This window comes from Saccostrea echinata, unplaced genomic scaffold (genome assembly GCF_033153115.1).
Source record: "Saccostrea echinata isolate AGI-Se365-2 ecotype Australia unplaced genomic scaffold, CSIRO_AGI_Sech_v1 ptg000017l, whole genome shotgun sequence".
Lineage (NCBI taxonomy): Eukaryota > Metazoa > Mollusca > Bivalvia > Ostreida > Ostreidae > Saccostrea > Saccostrea echinata.
In genome coordinates this window covers 4,332,473-4,349,538 of record NW_026889766.1, presented here as the reverse complement: position 1 = coordinate 4,349,538, position 17,066 = coordinate 4,332,473, and the positions used below count along the sequence as shown (strand labels likewise).

At 33.6% G+C, this 17,066-nt stretch overlaps 1 protein-coding gene across 1 annotated transcript in view; it reads right to left on the bottom strand.

The window, feature by feature from the left end:
- Nucleotides 1-474: 474 nt before the first annotated feature.
- LOC133189251 (uncharacterized) overlaps nt 475-17,066 on the bottom strand; it is a 38,759-nt gene continuing 22,167 nt past the window's right edge. The window contains exon 4 of the mRNA XM_061324654.1: nt 475-887. Coding sequence (XP_061180638.1) covers nt 475-887 — 413 coding nt within the window. The remainder of the gene's footprint in view (nt 888-17,066) is intronic.

Below are 17,066 nucleotides of genomic sequence, written 5' to 3'. Positions count from 1 at the left end.
CTCGTTGGATAAAAATCATATCCAACTACAAATTATGGGAGATCATATATAGGCAATACACACCATTTAAAGTGTAGAATACGATACTTCGATGTTCATTTATTTAGGATCTGATAATCTTTTGATTACTTATGTTCTTGATTTACTGGAGGCTAACGTCTGAGGCATTTTTTTTTTGGAACGTGACAAAAGTTGTAGTAGAATAACACATACATTTACGCGTTAACAGTATATTTATCAATTGTGAAGTGCTTCTTACACGTCAGAGCAAAGATTTGCCATTGGATTTAACCCCTCTCCCGTTCATTGCAACACATTTTTGCAATGTAAGCTATATCTACGCTAATTGAGACCCTGAAACAAGAACAATAATGCAACATATTTCACAGAACGACACAACAAAAATAATATAATGGTGGTCAATGCATAATGTGCGGATCTAAGATAAAAGGTTGGGCAGCCCTGTTGCACATTTTAGGGAAATGGAATTAGACTCGCGTTGAGTGCATTTAGCACAGGGATGATAGGGGTAACAGCTCTTCTATATTTCCCACACCTCCCGACAAGCATTCCAATACAATCTAATATATGATCCTCCCTAACCTGGAAGACAAATGATCCAGAATCTCCACCCATAGAGAAGTTTTCACCTTCGATAATTAGTTGCTTTTGGTAGTATTTATGTTGAAGGTTTTTCGTACTTTTGCTGAATCTGCAATCTCTGAGTCTTCCTCTGAATAAATCAAGATGAAGATATCCCATTGTCAATCCAGTAGTCGTGCCACATTTCAGATATTTTTTGAGCAGATGAGATTCCCGATCTTCGTCCTCCCTAAGGTCCAGAGGAGTTCCACTTATGTACCGAGGAAACGTAGCTCTTGAAAACCCTTTTATAAAGAGAGATTGGACATTAGAACCTTTTTATTTATCAGAAAATATTAATTCAGGTATAGTGCGTCCGATTTAAATGATAAGGACTAGTAAAGGCGCAAATTTAAGGCGATTTTAATTATCCAGTACTTTATTTCATTGCACGTCTTTTATGTTATACTGCTATGAAATCTTATATTAGTACGTTATAGTATCGTATAGCATAGTATAGTATGGAATAGATAGTAGAGCATAGTATAATATATAGAGGATATTCAATGTTTTGTAGATGAATATGGAATTTATTTCACGAGTGGGACAGGATTTTTTGATATTTTCACGAGTGCGAAGCACGAGTGAAAATATCGAAAAATCCTGTCTCACGAGTGAAATAAATTCCATATTCATCTACAAAACATTGAATTTTCTGTTTATTACATTTTCTTTGATTTTTACTCTGCCTCTGTCTTTTCATAACACAGTGTCATAGGCTTGACGTCATAGTTGAGCGGTTGAGACGTCATAGCTTAGCAGTTGTGTGATTGAAAACATTACATAGCATGGATTTTAGCAACATATTTGGGAGGAAATTTGCAGTTTTAGGTCTATCAAGATGCTTAGTTACTATCTCTATCTTATGACAGGTCAGACTTTATTTTTTACTTACTTTGATATCCTTTCACACTGTGAGAGAATATCATTTTGATATCCTTTCACACTGTGAGAGAATATCACTTTTATTCAATAAATAAATCACAGTATTTCATTGTTGAAAATGTAATAAAAAATAATATAGTGTATTTAGTATAGTGTATAAAGTATGGTATAGTATTGTTAGTAGAGGTATAGTAAACTGTATAGAGCATATAGGCCTATAATGTCTTGTACTTGGATTTGGCATTTATTTCACGAGTGGAACAGGATTTCTTGCTATATTCACGAGTGCGAAGAACGAATAAAAATATTTAAAAAAATCCAGTCTCGCGAGTGAGATAAATTCCATATCCGACTACAAAATACTGTATTCTCTGTTTATTACAATTCTTTGATTTTCCCTTTTGTCTCTGTCATTTTGTAATAAAGATAATAATAAATAATAAATCAAATTTTCATGCAAACATTAATTTTTCAGCTGAAATTGTGTTAAAATTACATCAGTCAATGATAATACCAATTATCAAAAAAGGATCTGAAGTATGGATAACTGACTTTAAATTTGGTTTAATGTCTTTAGACCAATTTTCCTTTTGAAAAAGCACAGCACTAAATATTTAAAGACATACTAGGGTACATAGAAATGCATGAAATCTTGCCGTTTTATGTCAACTGGGTCGTTTTCCTTTGTACTATTTATGGTATGAATATATGTTTAAATATTTTAAGAGACTCAAGGAAATGGAATGCAAATATGATTATAATAATTATTTAGTGATTTAAAGAAGACAACAATCTTGTATCTAGAATATCTTGGCAAAGAAAACTGTCTTCATAACTACAAAAATTAAATATCAATTCTTTGGATATTTCTCACACAACCTTGAAAAACAAATTACAAGAGCATTACCAAAACAAGATACATGAACAACTGAAAAATATAAGCAAATCAGACTCTGGAAAGTTAGCTTTTTATAGCAAAGTTGTGAATCAAAATGAATATAAATTGCAAAGTTATTTAAAGCTGCCTTTGAAAAAAACTTATAGATCTGTATTAACAAAATTAAGGATCAGTGCCCATCCACTTATATTGAAACGGGTAGATACTGTTAACCCCCTACTCCTAGAGAAAAACGTCTATGCTATTCATATAAATGTTTATTGAAGACGAAAAACATTTTCTTCTATACTGTTCAAATTATGACCAATATAGATGCAAGTATACTGATATTTTAAATATAAACACATATACTAGTGATAATCCCATTAGAAAAATTGTCAATCCTACAAATATTACAACTGCTAGAACGGTATGTTGTTTTTTTAAAAAAAGTGCTTTGACACCAGAAAAGAAAGTCAGCAATGAATACTTAGAAATGTGTGATTATACTCTACATTATTTTGTTAAACTCACATATGTCACTTTGTATATGCATGTACAGGTGACTCTCAATGGCTCGAACTCCGATCTCTCGAAGTGAATCTCCGGTCCCGTTTTTTTTACTCTATATAACTAAGCAAATTTACTTCTGCTCTCTCGAACTTCCGATCTCTCGAAGTTCTCTATCTATCGAACCAAGATCTGGGTCCCATTACACATATTTCATAGTTTTTTTTTTACTCTCTATCTCTCGAAGTTTTGATTGAAGTGTGAAATTAATGTAACTTTGACTTATCTGGATAACAGTGAACGTCTGGCGCTGGCATGGAGGTGTTAATTGCGTGTTTATATAGATGACACTACACTTTTGTGTCGTCCGAGTGTTGATATAATTTAATTTATTGGTTATATTTGGTAAATTATAAGCGAATTGCTTCACAACTTATTTTTGACTCCACAGCAAGACGATAATTTTTAGAAAATAATTTAAGAGACGTGTCAATAATTTTCTATAGATTATGAAGTTTTATTATAGTCTACATAATCCCAGTATAACATTGCACAAGAAATCCTATCTCAAGAATTGAATACCGATTTAATACGAGAAATCTGGTGAAGAACCCGATCAAGCCCGGGGGACAGCAACACCGACGATTGCTATTCAGGTTTCATGTAATCATGAAATGAGAACAAATAAATATTGAAACTTAAAGAGATCGTTTTATTTATTCAAAATACGATCATTGTTTTTGAAATCAAGTGAATTACCTGTTAAATACGAATGAAAACGTGCAATGACATTAACGGCATATACTTCCGGTATTTATAATAGTAGAACAACGATTGTCGGGACTGAAAATTCCGGACTTTATTCACTTTCTATCTCTCAAACTCCTCGATCTCTCGAACTTTTCTTGCGGTCCCTAGAAGTTCGAGAGATCGAGACTCACCTGTATTAATCGTGTAATTTGTTTTATGTTATTATTGTTCATGACTGTATGCCGACGCAGCTAGGTTAAGGACTCCCATATCTACGTCATCCTATGCAGAGGTTTGGGAGAGCTATTATGACGTCACGTTAAAACAATACAAATGAATCTCGATGAATAAATACTATAATGTTCTTTTTAAAACACACGAAATACTTTCGTTTCTCATAAATGTTAAAAAAATAAATGGATGTGCAACTTATCTTGGCATAATAGCACTTAGCGTATGCAGAATGAAAGCCAGCTTGATCTCGCTGTACTTACTGAGATGACGTCATTTCTTAGTTTGACACGCAGTTTCTCTGAATTTGAGGCGTGGATCAAACTTTTATCGTGGCTTGTAAAAATAAAAATAAATACGAAACTTGCGTAGTCAGACAAAAACAGAGACACATACTGAAATATATTAATCCACATTTTATTGTCAAACTAAATTGATAATGTGTAGACTTTATATATAGTCGTAAGGAGCACATTTGTACAGTAACGTGCTAGAATGAGGGGTCCAGCCCCTCGAAAATATCAAAAGTTCAACGATATCCGTTTCACTATAAATTCTGAATTTTTAAACACGTGTAGCCATTATTCCTACTGTTCTGAAAAGTGCTGGGAGCTGGTTGTACATTGTTTATTTATTCCGTAATCTAACATTATTCCAATGCGTATTACATTTTTGTCTGGAGTTTATAGAAAGACGGCTAAATTTTAAACAATTCTCAAGCATGAGGAAGTTGCTCCCAGCACTTTTCAGGTTAAGGAATTTGTCTCAAAGAAAACAAAATAAATTTTATAGCGGAAGAATGTCCGTATATCGTTGAACTTTTACGATCTTTGTAGTAGTACATATATGGTCCAATTTTAAACCTGTCACGTGACAAACAGCTGATGTAAGCGATGTCACTTTGGCCGAACTCAGAAGAGACCCGATATATACAAATGCAATCACCACAATTCACATTTATCAAAACTACTGCTGTTAAAAAAATATTAAAATTGTATTCATTTTCCCTGAATATATAAAGGCGTATATTTCATGGGCGTCCTTAACCTAGATGCGGACATGGTCAATAAAGTGAATTGGATTGAATTGTAGTACAGTGTCATAGGCTGTGACGTCATAGTTGAGCGGTTGCGACGTCATACTTAGGGAATGTGAGAATGAAAACATGTAAATTTGCATTTTCACAACATATTTGAAGAATTTTTTGCACTTTATGTGTCTGTCAGGATGGTTTATTTACTCAGCCTTATAATAGGACAGGGAGAATTTTTTTACAGCATTTTTCTTTAATGGAAGGAAAACTTTGAGTTTTATCGCACTTCTGATATTCTGTCACACTGTTACAGAATATCATTTTGAGATCCTTTCACACTGTGGCAGAATATCACTTTTATTCAATAAATAAATTTTACAATTTCACAGTTGAAAATGTCTCCCATGCTAAGTAACTTGAAATAATCTTTATCTACCGAGTTGAGTGTTGGCTATCCCCGTCCTCCAATGAGAGAAAAGAAAACAGGCAAAGAATTGGATAAAAAGTCATCTCAAGTCACAAAACGTGGTAGATTTTTTTTTCAACAAATTCTATCTAAATTTTCCTTCCCCGTCTGCTATCTTATTTACGCTGGTTGTTTTTCAAGTAGGATTTGTCTTTTCAGTGATTAACAGGTTGGGCACAGTTCCTTTTTCGAGGAAGTATTACTATAAAACGGGATTATTCCTCTTTTCAGTAATGAAAAAACATTACTGTATACGGGAATCTTTGTCATATTTTTAAAATAATACCCCAGATCCGTTTATTAAATAAAAAGTGCATGAAAAATACGATGTGATGTGTTTAAACTTTATTAAACCAACCTCGCTGACAAAAGAATTCGGTCCTTTAGTGCTGCAGACAGGAGTAAGATGAGATTTAATAGTACGACATCATGAGTATTCTTCAAACGGATGTGAATATTTCCCTTATAAGTTATATAATTATTTGTTCAAAAAGGGAAACTTTCATAGCTTGGTTTCGTGGAGGTGACATCTACATATATAGGAATTTAAACTCACGTGCAGCAGTAATCCACGACTTTTACTTTAATTTTCCTTGTTGATAAATGATACGAAAAGTATGGAATCTTATAAGGGCATTCATGCTAAAGCCATCTTTGAAAGACTATCTTTTAAAATCTAATATTTTAAATAATTATTTTCATCTGTAAAAGAAGCAGTGGTATAAAAAATTATTTTTACGATGTCTTTGAAAGAAATGATATAAAATTGAATTAGAACGAATACTTTCATGAACGAGTTAGCAAGTGCTGAACGTATTCAATCTCACAGTTTGAACACAGATAAGCTTCTGTAAGAAATTTTTATCGTAGAAATATTTCTTTTTTCTCTTTTTCAGCATTTTGCAGTGATAAATATAATAGTTTTGAGCATACATACACTTAATAGACTATAAATATTTAGAGGATCTAAAAATATTATTGCACTTAATCTTTTATTCTAAGTAAACAGGAGAATAGAGGATAAACGAGTGAAAATTTCCGTATACAGTTACGTTTTAAGACGGTGGCTATTTATAGCCACAGGCTATTGCTGCTGCTTTTGGGCTATAAATAACAACAGCGTAAAATCACGGGGACCCTTGCGGCGATTTCTGCAGAGCCAAATTAATGAAAATAGGGTTGATTCGATATTTGAAAATAAAATGCACATAGTTAACAAATACTTTCAAGTTATTTTAAAGACATTTTGTTGATGGGGACTAAGCTTAATTCCTGATATTTCCCGTTATCAATATTTCTCGCTTCATGAATATTCATTAAATAACGCCGACCTACATCTAATTCGTACACAGACCGACTCGTATATTCGTATGCAAACTACAGAAGTCACACGGCTTTTTTAAACGTTGTGTTAATGTAAAATTTAAATAATATTTATTGATAGTCAGAATATTTCAGGGAAAAAATATTTGAGAATAATGGTTTCACATTTTAACATTGAAATCAAATAATTATAATTGCTAAACACACGCACGGTGGTTTCTTAGTTACATGTATGCGACAAACGGTAATTACGAGACGTTCCCAATTTGACACTCCCTAATTATGAGATACTCCATTCTAGGAAAGTATCGATCTCCAAAATTTTCCAATACCAAAAGTACTATATTTTTCGAGGACTGCACATTCCTTGTTCCGGAATTGCATGTTTTATAAATGTTTTATTTGAGACTTTTGTGGAATTTTTATGGAATAAAACTTTTAAAGCTAACTGTTATTTTACGACGTCTTTTGATTGTTTGAATTTCTAATATCTCTTGACGATAATATATTATATATATCTTATATATATATATATATATATATATATATATATATATATATATATATATATATATATATATATATATATATATATATATACACGAGGGTTGTTCGAAAAGTTCGTGGACAATGTCAATCTTCGTTATACTATCTTCAAAAAATTTAAAATGAGCATAATATAATATGTAAAAATATTTATTTTGCTGATATGAGAAGTTTCATTCCATGTGATTTAATATAAGTCATGGTATTTAATTTTAAAATCTCTATGTTTGGTACCCACGGAGCAAACTCAACAACATTGTAACGTCAAAACATAGCGTCAAGAACTTCTCAAAAATATTCTCCCTATACATTTCACACAGTATGGCCCAATACCAGTGCACTTACTAAAAACGTTTCCTTATCACATGAAATTTAGTTTGCTAACATTTGTTCCAGTAGCATAATTTTGTTTGTAATTGTTATATTTTGTTTACTGCGTAACTGTGTTTTCACAAGATTAGCAGCTGTGAAGTGCCTAACTCTTACCATGATCTTACTAAGTTTTAAAAGTTTTTGAACAGATTTTTTTTTTTTTACAGATAATCCGTTTCCTCACAGATCGTCCTCGTCTGATACAGAGTCTCTATCATTCGAATACCGCCTGTCCCATGTAAACACACATGCATGGCCCTCTTTTGACATATTTCCTACTTCTTCAAGCATTTTCAGATTTTTTCTGGAGTTTTTCAGAGTAAAACACAAAACTGTATCGTTAACTGCTGCTCTAAATAAGTTTGAAATAAATCTCGATATTTTAAATTTTTTTATTCACGTCAGTCGAATTATTTCTTGAAATATTTCTACCAATTTTGGATATAATATGACGTTAAGTAAAAAAGTTATGACATTAGTCCACGAACTTTCCGAACAACCCTCGTATATATATATATATATATATATATATATATATATATATATATATATATATATATATATATATATATATATATATATATATATATATATATATATATATATATATTCAGATAGAAAAAAAAAGATCACGACATCTTATCGATAATCACCTAATAAAAGAGTTGTTGGAGGCAGATACGATGCCATAAAATTTGCAAAGTTTATTACGATTCTATCTAAAAAAAAAAAAAAAAAAAAGAAATAATAATAATAATAATAAGCCTTTGCCTAATTATTTCTGATACAAAAACTACTGAACGAATGCTAATTTATCAAAGTTATAATTAAAAAGGCTGTGACGGAAAAAAGTTACCCATATATTTTATTAGTATTGGAAAATTCTATCGTGCCTCGAATAAAATTTACCCTTTAATAAGTGTCAAAAAAGGTACTCAAATACATGTGCATGAAATATTAGGATTTTCTTGCGAATTCAGTGAGCTTAATTTAGGTCAGTCTTCTCCTGCGTGTGTTCACAAATTAAATTTAGTATTGCGCGATGACTAGCAGCAATAAGCAGGGTCAGTGCATATTAAGATTACGTATGAGAAATAGCATCGTCGCAAACCACGGCCGAAATATACGATCTTCTTCATTTTGAAGAGAACTATATGCGGACTCCGAACCGCGTGGCTTGAGACTTTGAGAAATAGAGGCTGACAAATATTTTGTTTTTCTGTTCTTCTTTTTAGCTCACCTGAGCCAAAGGCTCAAGTGAGCTTTTCTGATAAAAATTTGTCCGTTGTCTGTCGTCGTTGTTGTCGTTGTTGTCGTCGTTGTTGTTGTAAACTTTTCACATTTCATCTTCTTCTCAAGAACCACTGGGCCAAATTCAACCAAACTTGCCACAAAGTATCCTTGGGTGAAGGCAATTCAGGTTTGTTCAAATGAAGGGCCACGCCCTCTTTCAAGGGGAGATAATTAGGAATTAGTGAAAAAATAATGGCATCATTTAAAAATCTTCTTCTCAAGAACCACTGGGCCATGAAAGATGAAACTTATGTGGAAACATCCCAGGTAGTGTAGATTCAAGTTTGTTCAAATCATGACCCCTGGGGGTAGGGTGGGGCCACAATGGGGGATCAAAGTTTTACATAGAAATATATAGGAAAATATCTTTAAAAATCTTCTTAAGAACAGCAAAGCCATGATTGGTCATATTTTTCTGGAAGCATCCTCAGGTAGTGTAGATTCAAGTTTGTTCAAATCATGACCCCCGGGGGTAGGGTGAGGCCACAATGGGGGGTCAAATTTTTACATAGAAATATATAGGAAAATATCTTTAAAAATCTTCTTCTTAAGAACAGCAAAGCCATGATTGGTCATATTTATATGGAAGCATCCTCAGGTAGTGTAGATTCAAGTTTGTTCAAATCATGACCCCTGGGGGTAGGGTGGGGCCACAATGGGGAGGGGGTCAAAGTTTTTCATAAGAGTATATAGAAAAAAACTTTAAAAATCTTCTTCTTAAGAACAGCAAAGCCATGATTGGTCATATTTATATGGAAGCATCCTCAGGTAGTGTAGATTCAAGTTTGTTCAAATCATGACCCTCGGAGGTAGGGTGGGGCCACAATGGGGAGGGGGTCAAAGTTTTTCATAAGAGTATATAGAAAAAAACTTTAAAAATCTTTTTCTCAAGATAAGCAAAGACATGATTGGTCATATTTAAATGGAAGCATCCCTAGGTAGTGTAGATTCAAGTTTGTTCAAATCATGACCCTCGGAGGTAGGGTGGGGCCACAATGGGTGATCAAAGTTTACAGAGGAATATATAGGAAAAAATCTTTCTCTCAGGAACAGAAAAGCCATGATTAGTCAAATTGATATGGAAGCATCATTGGGTAGTAGAAAATGAAATTTGTTGAAATGAGCGCCCCCAGGGGTAGGGTGGGGCCACAATGGGGGATCAAATTTTTACAAATGAATATATGGGAAAAAATCTTCTACTCAAGAACAGCAAAGTCATTTGTTATATTGATATGAAAGCATTGTTAGGTAGTTTAAAATCCCCATCCCCTCCCCCCTCTCCCCCGTTAACTTTTCAATACTGAACCGATTTTTGCTTTTTTTCCTAGCCAATGTGCTCAGGTGAGCGATGTGGCCCATGGGCCTCTTGTTTTCTTTTCGAACAGTATATATATCAAACAAAGAAATAAGACTTCTGTACAATTCCTGATGTCTTTCAAGCTTTTAGAAATAAATTAATTGCAACCAGGGAATTTGGCAAAAATGGGAATCCAAGGATAAAGTCTATATTTCATTATCGTTCAGCATATGATTTATGTCACACAATCTACAGTACATGGCCAAAAATGATTCATCATTTCCCTTTTTACCATATACTTTATGAAAAGTAAGTTTTTGTTAAAAAATATTGTGTTTCAATTCTACTCAAAATTTCAAAAATTTTTCATATTTTTTTTTTGGGGGGGGGGGGGGATGCAAAATTTGATTATTTATCTCTGAGTTAAGATTTGAAATTATAAAGTCAAAACTTCAAAACACTACGATTTCATCACACAGTTTTGTAAAACATGCATCTTAGAATAAAAATGTTCGGTCAATACATGAGTATATTAGGAACCTTGATTTCCTTATGATTTAACAGTAAGGGTAAACTGGTTTTGACACGTTTTAAGCATTAATTTATGGGGAAAAATACTAAAACATCCTAAAATCCATTATTTGAATAAATAATGTCAATCTGTCCACCATCCATAAATATGTTTTCATTTTTAAATTTGCAATTATGACTGTACACCACAATAGTACATAAAGGAAAAAAAAAAACCTGAAATGATCGAAGTTTCGTTTCTGGCATTTCAGTATAGTTTTTTTTTATATTCAGTCCTTATTTTATGATAAACCTAATGTAGAAAAGTTCATGCAATAAATCAACAACTTCAATTAATACATGTCCTCATTATACTACGGAAATATAAATTTACTTATTAAATTTACTTATTTAAAAACATGTATCGTGAAAAATTCTAATAAACTTTCATAATTTCCATCATATCAATTTACAGATTCTTATACTAGTAATATTTTATCTCATTCAATGCCAGTCGCCGTGAGGCGCAGTGGTTAACGTTTGCTCTAGAGTCACGAACATGAAGGAGTCGATTCTTAATTAGGGGGTTCGAATCCCACTGCGGGACGTGGAGACAGTTAAACCGAGGTCAGAAAAAGATCCCCTACTACTCAATGGCATGGAGTGCTGAATATAGATCTAAATTTGCAGCTCACCAACGACAATAGTGATGTCTCAATATGAGTGAAAAATTCTCGAGAGGGACGTTAAACAAGCAAAATCATTCATGCCACGGTCTATCAGTACTTACAGTATTTTGATTTATTACTGAAAAGAAGAAAAATCCCGTTTTATAGTAATACTTCCTCGAAAAAGGAATGTGCCCAACCTGTTTAAGAAATGATGTAATTATACTTTAAACTCCCATTTCTATAAGTATATGGAGGGTAATCGTGTTCAAAAATCCAGACTTGTAAGTTTGTAAATCCAAACTTGCAATAGCATGGCCAGGAACACGTTAAGTTCTTAGACAGTACCGTTGTCAGAAACCTTTAAAGTTAAGCACTAAAACTGGTTCGTTGTCATGAACATACAGGTGAGGTTATGATAAAATCCGTCCGGTGTCATGCAAAAGATACAAGAATTTATACTTGATGCCTAAATTTTAACGTTTTTGACAAATTCCAAGACTAAATTTCTATTTTGGGAAACAGATACAACATTCAGTATTCCATACAAATATTTATGTATTTGATATCTACAATACATTTTGAGGAGTTTGGTTGGCGATCACATGCCCATGTGTGAAGCCATGATTATGAGCTGGAAATTATATATTTTTTATATTTAATTCATCGAAATGGTACCTTTATTTTAAAATATGAAGAGAAACTTCATTTTCAATGTATTAGGCAACTGACAGCCTTTTGTAGCTAACATGTTTTAAGAAATCACAATTTATAAGCAAAAAGTCCGTTGTCAGTACATGTTAAGTTTATCTGGTCCGGTGTCATTTTTCTTAACATGTAAGTTAATCAATAAAATGCAACAGAAATGATCAAATATATGCTTAATTTAAAAGAATACAAAGCATATTACAAATATATTTGAATCTCGGGGTCGTCTTAAAGCAGCTTACACCAACGTGCTAACTATTCTGCGATGTTTTTATTTTCAATTCATTTTCTCTTAGGAACCTGCATCCTAGTTAGTATGCAAACATACACAATTCCTTGTATATCATCAGTATAACAAAATTACAATATTATGCTTAGGGCACATTTAAGCCGATGGTCAGGCGACCAAATTATTTCGTATCGTCAGGTGAAAAAAACATGATCGGCCGACACTCGGGAGACGCAGAGTAATCATATTAATTCCTAGGAACACAGAGACCTTTAAAAGTAAAAATACTTATAAGTTGACCAACCGTCACCCGATCATCGTTCGTTAGGCCGCAGTTTGATTTTCATCTGCGGCCGACAGTTGTACGAAAACCCAATTCCTAAATGTCGACCGACTGACGACCGACTTTAAAAACTGTATGCCGATGGTCGGCTGATGATCGAAGGTTGGTGGACGGACTATTCAATGAGTGCTTCAATTGAATCGGCCACAGACAAAAAAAAATAATAACTTGACCCGACTGACGTGCACAAAATTGGTCGGCCGAAGAAAAAAAAGAGATAAAAATCGGGCAAGACAACGGCCGATAATATGAAACTTCTATGGAAGCATCCTCAGGTAATGTAGATTCAAGTTTGTTCAAATCATGACCCCCGTGGGTAGGATGGGGCCACAGTGGGCTATCAAAATTTTACATAGGATAACATAGGAAAAATCTTTTAAAATCTTCTCAGGAACAGCAAAGCCATGATTGGTCATATTTATATGGAAGCATCCTCAGGTTGTGTAGATTCAAGTTTATTCAAATCAAAGTTTAACATAGGAATACATAGGGGAAATCATTAAAAAATGTTATTCTCATGAACAACAAAAACTTGATAGGTCATAATAAAATAAAAGCATCCTCAGGTAATGTTGAGTCAAATTTGTTCAAATCATGACCAACAGAGGGGGCAAACAGGGGATCATAGTTAAACAAAGGATTATAAAGGATATATCAATAAAAATTTCTTCTTTAGAAAACAAAGCCATTATTAGTCATATTAGTTCAAAAGCATCTTTAGGTGGTGTAGATTCAAGTTTGTTCAAATCATACCCCCCCCCCCTTTCCACTTTAATATTTAAACTTTTGAATACCTAGTGATTTCTGCTATTTTAGAACCAAAGTGCTTAGGTGAGCGATGTGGCCCATAGGCCTCTTGTTTTTGGTGGATTTGTAAATGTAATTGGTTTGTAAATCACACTGACGTATGCTATTTCATGCAGCGTGATTGTGACGGTACATTTTGTCGTCCTGTTCATATTGTCGCCGGCGACAATGTGTACAAGCACTCACTGAGCATATTGTCGTCCATCAGTACATGTCGCATGACAATACATGTCAATGTTTCCATATAGATATGACTAATCATTGCTTTGCTGTTGTTGAGAAGAAAAAGTTTAAAGAATTTTCCTATGTATTCCTGTGTAAAACTTTGATCGTCCTTTGTGACCCCAACCTCGGCCCGCAGGTCATGATTAAAAGAAACTTGAATCTACACTACCTGAGGATGCTTCCATATAAACATCGCTAATCACGGGCCTACTGCTGTTCTCAATATTTGATCCAAAAATTTCAGAACGAGGAAAGGGGGGTGCGGTTCAGATTTTTTTTTTGACAAACAAAAAAATTGTTTGTATGTGAAGGAGTGTTACTGTATAAGTTAAGTATATTATTTTATCATGAAATTTTACCTGTGGTCAAAATTGAGAGTATATACAGGTTAAAAAAAAAAACAGAATTTACAAAAGCAAAGAAAAATGAAAAAAAAAACCGGAGGGTACAGGGTGGGATTGGGGAGGGGGTGGGATGCGTCGGTGCTAGATCCGCCTTTGGTTCTTGAGAAGATTTTTAAAGAGTATACCGTATATTCTAACGGAAAACTTTTATCACCAATTGTGGCCCCACCCTACCTATGGGGGTTATGATTTGAACAAAATTGATTTTGTTTTTGTTTGTTTGTTGTTTTAATATCCCTCTAGAGATTTTTTCACTCATAAGGAGACATCAACACTTGCCGGTGGAGGGCCAAAAATTTAGACCTATTCTCGGAACTCAGGGCCATTGAAAAGTGTGAGATCTTTTTCGTGCCAGAATCTAAAAAATTAAAAGTATACTTCATGTATGTACTTTCACATAAGTATCATCTCTTCTGATCCAGAAGTTCTTGAGAAGAAAATTTTGAAAGAATTATTCTTATTAAATATTCCATTAAAACTCCCTTTATCCATGTTTGCTTTCTTGTAAGTTTGGTTGAAAATGAAATTGGCCAGTAGTTCCTGAGAAGAAGCTGAAAATGTGAAAAGTTTACAGACAGACAGACGGACGACACAAGAAATGTGATCAGAAAAGCCCACTGGAGCTATCAGCACAGGTGAGCTAAAAATGTGTCAACCCCTACACCAATATATCGGCACTTGTATGAGAATTAAGCAAGAAGATGAATTCCAGATAACAATTCTACTGGACAAATCACTTTCAATCTCATATTCATGTCTATGTAACAAAATAAATAATAGACTGATTTTTCAGATATCTCAAGAATTACGGTATTTTGACATATCAAAGTCATGTAAACCAATGCTGGACACAATTTTGTGAGCAACACCATTTCTCCCTACAGTATTGCGAGTAATGCTAAATAAGTAAAACTTGTTTACTTATTTATCAACCAAACACTTTGTCCTTTTGTCTGTCTAGCTCTCTCTCTCCCTCTCTCTCTATGTCTCTCTCTTTCTCTCTCTCTCTCTCTCTCTCTCTCTTCACGACCTTAGTAAATATTCAACACACCACATCGGCGAAAAATGTGCCAATAGTCACAGTACATATTGTCGCCGACGACAAAACGTGCCGATACTTGACTGTACATTTTGTCTTCCATTACGCAGGAGGAAGAAAAAGGTTCGTCTCGGTACAAATTGTCGCCGGCGACAATGTGTATCGATGGACGACATGTGCAGTCAGGGTAGGTACATTTTGTCGCCGACGACAATATGTACAAAACGACAATATGTACCGTCACACCTCTCTTTTTGATTGCATGCTTAACGATACCTAAAACAACATAAGATTGTCCTTCGTAGTGTATACAATCCAGTAGCGACAAGTAGAGGAGAGGGTGTGCATAGGCCTTGCCTGTTGCCCAATCCTTATTGAATTACTCAATAAAATATGTTTAAATTAAAATTAGTAGCGACAACGGACCGATGACAACGGACTGAATTTTCGTATCTTGTCATGACAACGGACAAAAATTGAAATAAATAAAAATTTTCAGTTTTAATTTGTTCTCAATTTTTCTGTAAAGGCTTACAACATGTCTTGATACTGTCTGCACCAATTGGTGTGTATATTATATTCTATTTACAAAAATATATAACATCTCGGAAGGAAAATGAATAAAATCCACATGTGTTTTCAACAGGGTTTAATATCGCCAACGCAAACTCCTCTTTTACTACTTGTTTTTAACGGCTGAAATTCATACAGCACCAAATAGGGTGTCAGCCCTGTTTCCCATTGCAATTTCAGACATTGTTATAGATAATTTAACTTGAAAAATGAAAAACTTCTCACAACCTGTCTTCTCAAGTCATGACACCGGACGGATTTTATCATAACCTCACCTGTATGTTCATGACAACGAACCAGTTTTAGTGCTTAACTTTAAAGGTTTCTGACAACGGTACTGTCTAGGAACTTAACGTGTTCCTGGCTGTGAATAGTATCAGTTTCATATTCTACATATGCAAGTAGGTAATTCCGACATCCTAGCATGTAGTTCCGAAAATACAACTGTGTTGACTGAGTTTATACTAAGAATGTGTGTATTTCTGATGTTGTAAACTTTGTTTTCCGGAATATATATTGCCGCGCTCTGAATAAAACACGAAGTCAATTCACAAATCAAAAAATGTAAAGTCTACACGTTCATAATGAGAAACTATGGAGGGGTATCAGTGCCACAATTCTTTTTATTCTATTTTTATAGTAACTTCATCTTTTTCCTATTGAAATGAATTATCTAGTTTTATTAGTTGTTTTAATTCTAACTTCCAATTTTACATTAATATTTTTATTTTAATTTCTTATTTGAATTTTAACCTCTTGTCATGGGAAGAAATTCTGTGTATTTTCTCCGGTATTGCTTTAGACTGAATTCAATCAAGGCGCAATTAACGCTAATCTTTATTTTACCCATGAGAGTGATGCAAGACAAATGATGGCAGCACTGTTGAGGGAAGGATCCAACATTTTTTTCAGATTTCAAATTAAAGCTTTAAAAGAACAAAATAAGGTCTTTCATTGGAGGGGAGGTGGGGGCGTGATTTCAATTTCCTACGTGCTCAATAAAAATAACGAGTTTAAAATGAAATATATAATTATAGAAAATAAACGAGTAAATAATAAACAAATTAAAATAAAAAAGAAATTAAAAGACATGTTTGAGTTTGTAACCTTTATTTTGATGTTAGAAAGTATAAGTGTATCACAGGTTACTAATTTTATCCCTTTTCATTGACCACGCAAGTAGTGCCATATAAAAACACAGGTTTTTTCATAAATATATCTTCGGATGTATACGGGGTGGAATGGGCTGATTTTAGGGCATAAATGGGAAGGAGAGTGTCTGGGGGAAAAGAATTAAAATTTCAAATATTGAGAAATATTGCCTTTGAATGCGTA